Consider the following 11,148-nt stretch of genomic DNA (forward strand, 5'->3'; position numbering starts at 1 on the left):
TGTTATTTATATAAAATAAGGAAAATATATTAAGTAATATAATAACAATCTGAATATATAATAATAATAATAATAATATAATATAGTATATATATATATATCATTATAAATAAAAACATCATATTTAAAAATTATAATTATATTATTAATAAAATAAATCTATTATAAACTTTTATAAAACATTAAATAATATTCTAAAATAATTGTATGTATCTAAATATACTATTTGATATATAATAAAACTTAAGAAACACCTAAATAACTTAACTTATCTTTTATAAAAAATAAGGTTTCACAGTTGTGACACGGTCATATATTTATTTCTGATTATGATTAAAATGAAGGCAAAATCAAAGAGAGTCTCATCCTGAAGAAGAGTTCAAGAACATTACACAAGTTCCCAAACATAGGGGACAATCTTTGACCATGCTGACCAGAATAAACCAAAATAATTCCTCAGTTTTATAGCCGTTTTGTCCCAGGACTAGAATCACTTAAGACACACACACACACTCAGGGTAAGTGATAGAAAGTAACTGGCTCACACACCTCCAAGATTAAAAGGCCTCTCAGCTGGAGTGAGCCGCAGCTCAACAGCCACTTGACAAACAGCAGCGGCGCTCGCAGCAAATGGGTAATAAGAGGTGTGCTCTTTTACTGTTCCAGCAAGAGGAAGGCAGCGAGGTCAGAAGGCACCAGAGCACCATTTCTCACTGGAATGGCCAGATCTGTGAAAGAGACACCATCTCTGACATGTGCCATGACTTATGTAAACAGATATTCGCCCACACCATCATCTTATACCTCATGGAGGTATGGCTGGTATACCTCAGCGAGATGGCTGACATGTCTCAAAGTACATTTGAAACGCAAGTGAGAGTCTGCAGTTGACGTGAACAAACTGTAAATCACTCTCGCAAGCCGGCAAAAAAAAAAGAAAAAAATTGTTTGGCCTTGTTTGGGCAAACCGTGGATTGTGAGGGTAAAAGCACACCTGGGTTAGTCCAAAAAAAATAAAAACTGATGTGAAGGACAGCGTTCACGCTCCAGCAGCAGAGTTGCCATCTACTTGCATACAAATCCCTTCATCTTATCTTTGTCATCGTATTTTGGTTGGTGTAACAGATATGGATTATCATAATTGCAATCATGGTCCTTAATCTGCTGGGCTGATTTAGGCTTTCCAGTGTAAGCTGCGGCATTAACGACAAAACCCCCCACATACACACAGTCCAGAACGCTAAAGCCCAGTGATGTTTTTTGCCCGTTACAATTGATACTTGTCAGATTACAGTATATGAGCCCAGGAATCTTGGGTAAAAGCTAAAGCAGACCGTTTGACTTTGTAAACGATTTACAGAGTTTGACTGGACAATCCATTGCGTTCTAACATTCTCATTTACATGTAAAATTGAAGCAAGCAAGGCCCTGCGATGTTGCCGATGTTTTGATCCGAGTCTGTCAGATATGTATGATAATGTTTAAAAAAGAGGTAATTTTATGATAATAATGCAAAAGAATAATAAATAAGATCTTTAATACTGAATATCATATAGAATGTATCAACATTTATAAGCCATCACGGTTACATTACATCCAGTTATTTTACTTTGAAATTTGCGTTCCGTGTCGGAATGTCTGTTTTTGTTTTGGTCTCTGTGATCCCGCCCATTGCCAATTTACCCAATAGTATTTCAACAGCCCGGGTTGCCAGTTGGTAGAAACACAGCATATTACAGCCATGGAAGCTAGCAAGCAAACTGAGTCAGATATTGCAGATTCTACCCGACTTAAAATGCCTCTGCATCCATCTAAAACAAAAAGCTATGAATGGGAGCATATTAAAACATGGATAAATTAACTGATCAACTTACAGTATGTGAACTTACAGTCTCTTTGCCTTCAATAGTCAATTGCGCTCGCTTCTGTTGCATCAATCTGGCAACCAGTGAGCATTGAGTCCGAGGAGGGGGCGGGGGAAACAACTCTCTCCAATATTTAGAATTTGGACTGCAGTACCCATTTCATCCACTAGCTGTCAATGAGACAAACTGCATCTTTAAGACACCCGTGTTTTTACAGTGTAATTATACATTTAAGTACTGAGAAATAATTAAACATGGCCAACATTAGGGTGTGGCTTAGGATTAGTAGCATGTAATTACGCACAATTTATAGTAATTGCTATAGTAACTACATGTAATGTGTAAAAAAAATTTACACCGCCATCATTATTGTAGGACCATTCACACTATTTTAGACTTTTGTCTAAAGGTTTAAGTAAAATGATTGAAGAAGCCCTGCATGTCACCAGAGAGAGAGAAGTCTGTCGTTACACCAGAGGATCGAGTTATACTTTGATTAATTGATGAATTATAAGGTCAATTTAAAAAAACACGTATGCATGAATGACATGTATTTAGAAAATGAATACATCTTTTTGATGGTGAATTTGCATTTCATGCCAAGAGCGTTTGAAAGAAGCGTCTATCAGCGGGTACTGAATATACTCGGTACCAGCATTTCTGCAGTACTGGTAATACAATCAACTTTTTTTTAGGACCAATTGGTACTAGTAGTATTGGTAAACTTAACAACCCTATTCTGCCTTATTATGAAAACAAAATAATGGCCAAAATCGTAGTGTTCGATGCTCAGAATGCACCATCCCAAGAACAGCCACAGACACCTTGATTCACACGAGCAAACCTATAAAGTCATTACTGTGATTTAAAACGATCTAAACCATGTGTCGCTCCGCCTTCAGAAATAGATAGAAGACTACTTCACATTTCTGTCAGTGCGTTTTAATTAACGCCTGTGTGATAAAGGCTAATGTCACTGTGCTGGAATATGAATTCTACACTGTAGAGTTGCTTATGGTTAATGGCCTGCAGTTCTGACACAGAGGGTGCAGGATCAGTCCCAAACAGCCTTGAATTCATTGGTCCAAAATCCCATTTCACATAACGATATACTAAACATATAGTTCTGACTGGGTGTGATAGTGCTGCGTCGCCAAGCGTTTGGCCAGCAATTTACATGTCTCTTGAGATTCATAAAGTCATGCCTGTTTTGGATTAAAAAGCATTTGGTAAATAGCAAGAAACTAAAAGTACTGAAGAAGAGAACCGAGGGGCGCCAGATGCAATATTGATTCATTGGCTGAAGCCTACTCTAAAGCGTGTGCATGCGAAACCTCACACACGTTTGCAGTGAATAAATATATAAAAAAGACTTCCTGTGTAGCCACAGCACGTATTTGGCGCTGTCACTGGCTAGCACCTAGTGAAGTGTTAAACAGCACTCCATTTACCCCAAAGCGGTTATCTGATAGAAAGTCTGCTTTTTGACCGAACCACCGCAAGTCAACTCAAGTCACCTTTATTTATATTGTTTCAAAGCAGCTTTACAGTGATAACAGGAAAATTATGCATTTCGGCTGTTGTTCAGCTGAATTCAGTTCCGTTGTAAAGATCCTCAATTATTAATTTAGTTCATTTCATCTATAAAGCAGTTCTGCAAAAAATGATGTTATCGTCTAGCTCAGTTCAGTTCTCATTCAACATCGTCAGTACACTCAATAATATTGTTGAATATACATGTCCCCAACTAAGCAAGCCAGAGGCGACAGTAGCAAGGAATCCAAACTCAATCAGGTGACAGAATGAAGGGGAAAAAACCCCTTGGGAGAAACCAGGCTCAGTCGGGGGGCCAGTTCTCCTCTGGCCAACGAACCGACACGACGTGATTATGATTCAGGCTGCACATCAAGACGCATTTAATTTGACTCCATGCAAAGAGTCCATGTTTGTATTCTAATTTTCAGGTATTTGACAGTTAAGTGCTGATTTTGTTTCTAAAAGACAAGCAATTCCGTTTTTTACCATTCTAAAGTTGAGTCTGTAAAATGTCATGTTTTTTTTACAGAAGTCTCTTACTGTATGCTGCTCACCAAGGCAGAATTTTAGAAGTACTATTGTTAAATATTATGACAATTTAAATTTAAATCTATTTTTAAAATGTAATTTAGTCCTGTGATGGCAAAGCTAAATCTTCATTACTTCAGTGAAACATGATCCTCCAGAAATCCTTCTAATATGGTATTTTGTTGCTTAAAGGGATAGTTCACCCAAAAAAGACAAATCTGTCATCATTTACTCCCCCTTAAACCTGTAAAGTTTCTTTGTTCTGCTGAACACAAAAGAACATATTTTAAAGAATGTCTGTAATCAAACAGTTGTAGGCCACCATTGACTTCCATTGTATTTTTTTTCCTACTATAGAAGTCAATGGCTATACCATCAACTGTCTGGATACCAACATTCTTCAAAATATCTTCTTTTGTGTTCAGCAGAGGAAAGAAACTCATACAGGTTTGGAACAACTTTAGGTTGAGTAAATTATGGAATGAATTGAAAATTTTTTGGGTGACCTATACCTTTAAGAAACATTTCTTATTACGATCAGTTAAAGTCAGCTTTACTGCTTTATTTAGGTAAATTAAAAAATGTACTGAACCCAAACTTTTGAACAGTAGTGCAATAGATGAAAAAAGCTCTTTATGGTTATCACATGCAATGACACATTGGCTGTGGTGCTCATGCAGAGGATGCAGGTTTGAATCTGTTTCGCAATATTTCTTTCTCTCATTATCTAAAAAAATTAATAAAACAGTCTATATTGTTCTATGGACCCACAACTTAAGTTTAAAAAAATATATAAAAGCTTCAATCATATCAGTAAAATGAAGCTTCTTAGGGAAGTCTAAATGACCTTCACTTACCCAGAGCAAGTTGATTCAACAAAACTAAAATGCTTATCTCGTCGTCAGTTACTTTTACATAAAGCGCACAATATCAGTCCTATCAGACCGTGATAAATGTATAAGCGAGGGTTCAGAGTATAACGTCCGCTTTAGTTTATCATCAGTCGTAACGTTGTGAAAACTCAATTCTAGAAGTCCAAAGCAAATCCTCCAGCTGATAAAACATGGGGAGCGGAGGTCAACGTCTGAGGTTCATAGTCCACAGCTCCCCTTAAAGATAAAACACTCACAACGGTCGGGGGCTGAAAAATTCACAAATTATTAACAAGGGTTTGATGCATGGCTATCATAAACAACCATTTTAGAGCTCCGTTTCTGCACACATTAATAACCTGATTGTGAAACTCTGTATCGTGGTTGAATTAAATCTCATCCTTGGACTGATCATCATGACAGAAAGCTTTGACGTTACCCAAGTGGGCTCATGGACATGTGTTTTTGAATTGTGTCCTTCTAGCATAAAAAAATGAGAAGCGTGGATATCCACACTTGAACCTCACTGGAGATGTACATCAACAAAAGATGTACTGGGAGCTCTAGCTCTTTAAGCCATTAATATCCTCTTTCAAACTTGTCTAGTAAAAATGACAGCTGCAGGTCGCTCACAAAAGGGGGCAAAAAGCATCCGGAGAGAAACCTAAAACTGCCCTGCCATAAAAAATAAATAAAAAACTTGTATGGGTTTAAGAGGTAAACAGTCCACCCAGCCCCCAAATCAAGGCTCTTTAAACCGTACCCATGCCCAGCATCCTTTGTTCCTGAATTACGGCTGACAGAGGAATGCACCCCCTTCAACTATGAATGTCACTTTCTCATCAAGACCATGAACTTCACAGATGGGGGCGGAGAAAAAAAACACCTCCTGTCACTCAAAAACAGCTCCTCACCCTCCTCTCGACCCCCTAAAAAACTGTTTTTGTTGAACTAAATGTGGTTTACTTTCATGGTCCTTAAAAAGACAAAACCATCTCCACCCAATGGATCTGCACAATTAATGAACTACAGATACACAGGGAGTGATTTCACAAAGCAGAATACTTCCATAACTTGTGTTTTTATGATGCAATGCAAGCTTTCAGTCTCTAATACTTTCCTCTGTGATTTCCATAAAAGGATTCATTAAATCCTTGTAGGCAAAAAAAAAAAAAACAGACAAATACGAGGTATTTAGCACCTGTGCCCTTGGGCTGAAAAAAAAAAAAAGTTAATAAACCCACCCTGTTCTGCACACTGCGGAAAGAACAAAAACATCACGAGTGTATCTAGCGCTGTAATTTGAAACCGTTCTCAATTACCTCCACAAAAGCATTTGTAAATACAAGTAATCATTCATGTTTAAATGATTATGTGTCTTGATCTGAGCAGGTCAGAGCTGTGCATCTGCTTGACGTCAGGAAACAGCACTTCGCTTGCAAGCAGCCACATGTCTTGTGTTGGAAACTTGAGGTAAGGATTTTTTTTGATTAGCTTTGGTAAATATGCTTATTAAAAGAGAGAATTATATCAGGTACATCCAAAAGGTAAATAAAATATATATCATAAATAGCAGATAAAAAAATTATCATAAATATTATTTTAAATTACCAAAGTTTTTGGATTTTTTTAAATATTTTTTTTATAATTATTTTAAATCTTTTACATTATTATTCAGTTTTGTTTTGTTTTTACTAAACAATATTTGTAAAAAAAAATATTTTTTAAATCTACTCAGGCTTATTGTTTTTACAAAAAAAGGGGTTTAAAGTTTAACAACCAGTTATGGTTTTAATAAAATCTGAATATTTTAACCAAAGCTTTTTAAAAGACAAGGATTTATGATAATGACTAAATTAGCCGTGCAGATCACGTGAAGCATAAAGCACACATCTCCAATAAGAACGTTTTACTAACAAACCTTTGTTTGCTACTATTAAAACACATGCCTACAGAAATATGATAACTATAAAACCACAAATTAATTTCAGCTTTTACATCCAGATTTCCAAAAATAAAAACACACATGAGAAGCCTAAACACACCTTCACAAATAGTCTATTATGTTGCTTAGCTCTGTGGTTTTTCTGGTACTGTGCTGGGAACATTCGGGGGTTTTGGGAAGCCCGGCATTCCTGCTGTCTCTCATCTCAGTGAACCGGTGGGGTGATGATGTATTCAAGGTGTAACACGACTCCCGCATGAAAGAGCTACAGAAACAATTTAACAGTCCTGCCTATAGCTACCGAGTGAAAGTGTAGAGCATGCTTGTTATTCAACCTACCTTACAGCATACAGTATGATAACTAAATCATGTGTGACTGCTGAACTAATCTCCATGCATGGCAAGTAAACTCATATGCATAAGGGAGTAATGTGCATCATTTATTGAAGAACATGTTCATTTACCAAACCACAAATTCATGCATGAGTAAGAGGCACGTACAAGGCAAATACTCAGACTTAAAACTGCTTTGCGTCCAGGTTATTAATTATTTTGAGATGTTATACATCACGTTATCTAAATCTCCTGCCTATTGGTCTATTTTTGGCATCACTCACTGATATCACATTATCTCTACTGCTGCAAATTGCACAATGATTTCATAATCACACGCCGACCGTTGGAATTTAAGAGGCTCAGATCTTTTCTTAAAACAAAAAGAAAGAAAAAGACAGGCCATTTTTCACGAAAATCATATAGATACTGACTTGAATATGTTTTACAAACAAAAGAAAATCTATCATCATTTATTCATCCTCATGTCATTCTAAAATCTGCATTACTTCATTGTAATGAACGTTTGAGAATATATGGACGAATATTAATGTTTAAGAATGTATGAATGTTTGAGAATATATGGACACTCATTTCAAAAAAGTGAATGAAGGCTGTCAAGCTCATAATTTATTTATTTTTTAAAACACAACTCACAAAATTCATAAAAACGCAAACTTGTACACTTCTCCATGTCTTCTAAAGCAATAATAATTTTATCATACAGACCGATTTTATGACATTACGTAGCAATGTCCGATTAGTGAACGAATTGTTGTTTTGAGTTAGATTTTTTAATTAATCATCAGTTGTAGTTCACAAAACCAGATGAACTGATTTGATGATCAGGTCTCAACAGCGAACATCTCAATAGAGAAGAAGATTTTTAGTTAACAACAACTTCGGTAGAAATTTCAGTCTGTTCAACTCAGTTCATAGGACTTGGAAAACAGCATACGATTCATTTAAACTATTTTTATGATAACTTTATGGCGCTTTTGTGTCTTATGAATCTTGACAGTCTCAGATCCCATTCACTTGTTATATTGAAAAGAGCAGACAGAAATTTCTTCACAAATTCAATTTTGGTGTTACACAGACAGAAAGTCATACAGGTTTGGAAAATCATAAGGATGAGTAAATAATTTGTTGTTTTGTTTTTGTGTGAACTATTCCTTTAATATGATGGGATAACATCATATGGAAACCACACCTACATTTCTCCTCAGCCGTCGATTAAAAAAAAGAGAACATTTTGAATCACCCGTTTGTTTTATCGGACACAGAGTCATTTTGTTATTAAATCAAGTCACAATAAATAGATTTCAAATGAAATCCTCTTGCTCTGAAATGATTTGTCACTTTACTCAGTAAACTACTCCACTTCACAGAAAACGCCAAAGTTTGTCCAAGTTCATAACCGAATCACGCATCAACTAAACTATCTCATACACAAACGGTGCTCAGTTCGCGGCATTATTTGAGACCAAAGTGCAAGGAAATTGATCAAATGTGTGCTTTCTGCAAGTAAAGATTCATTTACAGATAAAAAACAAAAATATTCGCTGAAGCTAACCCGCTTTTTTCTTTCAGTAGCATGGCAAAGCTGTTTGCGATTTAATGAATTCTTACAGACGTCCAACGAATTCAAACTAAAGTAATGTATATTTTTTCGCTAATTTTTTTTTTTTTTTGACTGATGCGATGTTGCTTTGCGTTAAAATCCTACACACACACGCGTCTGCATTTTTCTGTTTTTCAGCTAGGAAAGTGATACAAATGATGCGCGAGAATCCAATACCTGCACGTATAAGATTGCATGAGCTTCAACTCTGCAACACAGCCTTAAAAACACGACACTATCAGTGTTAAATCATACCGCATATCAAGATTAAAACATTTAAGGAGTAGGCGCGATACTGAATGAGGTGTCACTGTCCGAGCGCGTGCCACCTCGTTTGCACGCCCAACTTTTGTGTTTACCTTTAGTTTGATTTAAAAACAAATGTCCTGATCCACACCATGCACTTGACTGTTGGGCATTATTGATTATGATTACATGCTTTCCATTCGCCACGAATATAACCCTTCAATACAGCCCGAGTCGATACTGAGCGATCCATGTTTCTTTTTTTAAAGCGTTTGTTTTTGCCTCCCTCATGCTAGACTAAAAAGTCAAACACTGTACTCTCCAACTCTCTCTTGCAAACCAAAGAAACTCTAGTGGAAAAATAAATATCTTTCAGTAACGTTTGTCTGGGGGTAACGTAAACTTACCCAATGACAAGAAAGGTTTGGTTTCCATGTCTGGTCGGTTAGCTCATGCCAGCTGACGCGCGCGCGTTGTAAGCTGTCGGCGTCCCTCTCTGATGACAGTATAAGACGGATCCACGCGGTAAAAGTGAAAAGCTTTGCGATAGTGTCAAATGTTCACTTTATGGCACTACTTCTGTTTGTTCACGCTTCTGCTCGGCTCTGTCTACAACTCTCCAGTCCACACTACTGCAAAGGGACCCAGTAAAGGGGACTCCCACTGACGTTCACGCGGGCACATTTAGCAGCGACGCGTGAGGGGAACGTTAACCCCTCCTGCGCCGCTCTGCCTGCCTACAGTACAGCCTTGAATAAGCTAGTTATAATGTTTCCTTTAATAAAAAGCATTGTATGCACAATTTTTTTTTATTAGATATATATATTTGTGGATATATATAGAGCTTGACATTAACACCCACCAATGCAGTCACTCCTACTAGCCACTTTGGCTGGTTGAATTTTATATATAATATAATATATTTTTCAATTAAGAACCCCTCTGGTGAAAATCAAGTTTTTAAATGTTGTTTATATGTCTATGTGGTGTTTTTAACATGCTTCAAGACAAACCATGTGCATGCAAATACATAAGTCAACACCTTGTGGAGTATTTTCTCCTTAAAACTGCAATGAAAACAAATGAAATTGCTGGTGTTTCTTACATCAGAAACTACAGTACCTTGTAACTAATCATGTTAACGTCAGCAATATCATTAACTGCTGTGAAGCTGGTTATCCCGGTATATTTTTTTGTTGACATGATAAATCGGATACATTTAGCAATATAGCAGGTGAATTATGTATATGATATTACAATGTTATGATAAACTATGCCTTTCACCACAGACATTCTGAGTTGTTCAAAGCGTTTTTAAGGATGCTGATTTTTAGAAAGCAGCTGTGTGACTCTGAGATGGCGAATGGGAACATTTGTGTAACATTAGCAACACATTATTAGCTGTTTGATAACATAGTCAAGCCAAAGGCTAATCATAGTAATTACCGTTATGTGTCCGACGTTGTAGAGAGCGATATATAAAACACATTACCATTCTGATACATCGACTTGTAGATGAGAACGAGCCTGTATGAGTGAGTGGAGGCGGCATGAATAAAAAAAAATTCACAGGAATTTTCTTTTTAAATGTAATTTTTGTGCTCAAAGATGAGTTTAAAGGGATACAATTATTGACTACAGGGGGACTTTAAAAATTAATCTGAAATAATAAACTAAGTGCAATGTAATGTTATCAAAAATATATTTTTCAATACATATCTATACTGAAATATTTGATACACAAAATAATGTCAAAATGCTGGTCTTGACGAGTATTCACGTAAACACAGTCAGTTATGTTTTAAGTGAATGTAAACAGTTGAGAAAGAAAACACGTGTAACAGTAGAATGGATCTGTGCGTCAGGTGTTAAAGTGACAGCAGCCTAATTTACCTGCTGCCAAATTATGAGATAATATTAAAAATATCTATAAAGCCATAAAAACTGTGGCCAGTGAAAATGCTGAGTGGCTAGTAACTTTGGAAAACCAAAAAATAATAAATGAGCAAAAAATAAATAAATAAAATGAATGTCATGCATTAATGTGTCACCATATCTTTTTTTACTTTCATGTAATTTTATTACACATTTATTAATGTAATGTATGTGAGATATTGGATGTCTTCTATCAGTGACAATTCTTCAGCTGCATTATTATTTACAATTTACAATTATTATTTTTGGCTTTCATTTTCTTGC

General features: G+C 36.1%; 1 protein-coding gene across 2 annotated transcripts in view; it reads right to left on the reverse strand.

The window, feature by feature from the left end:
- The window catches only part of rxraa (retinoid X receptor, alpha a), a 124,165-nt gene extending 114,560 nt beyond the window's left edge, over positions 1 to 9,605 (reverse strand). For both annotated transcript variants that reach the window (XM_084386513.1, XM_084386512.1), the window contains exon 1: positions 9,357 to 9,605. In XM_084386513.1, coding sequence (XP_084242639.1) covers positions 9,357 to 9,384 — 28 coding nt within the window. In that variant the 5' untranslated portion in view covers positions 9,385 to 9,605. The remainder of the gene's footprint in view (positions 1 to 9,356) is intronic.
- Between the last annotated feature and the right edge of the window lie 1,543 nt (positions 9,606 to 11,148).

The sequence above is a fragment of the Rutilus rutilus genome, assembly GCF_951802725.1.
Source record: "Rutilus rutilus genome assembly, chromosome: 18".
NCBI classification, from domain to species: Eukaryota; Metazoa; Chordata; class Actinopteri; order Cypriniformes; family Leuciscidae; genus Rutilus; species Rutilus rutilus.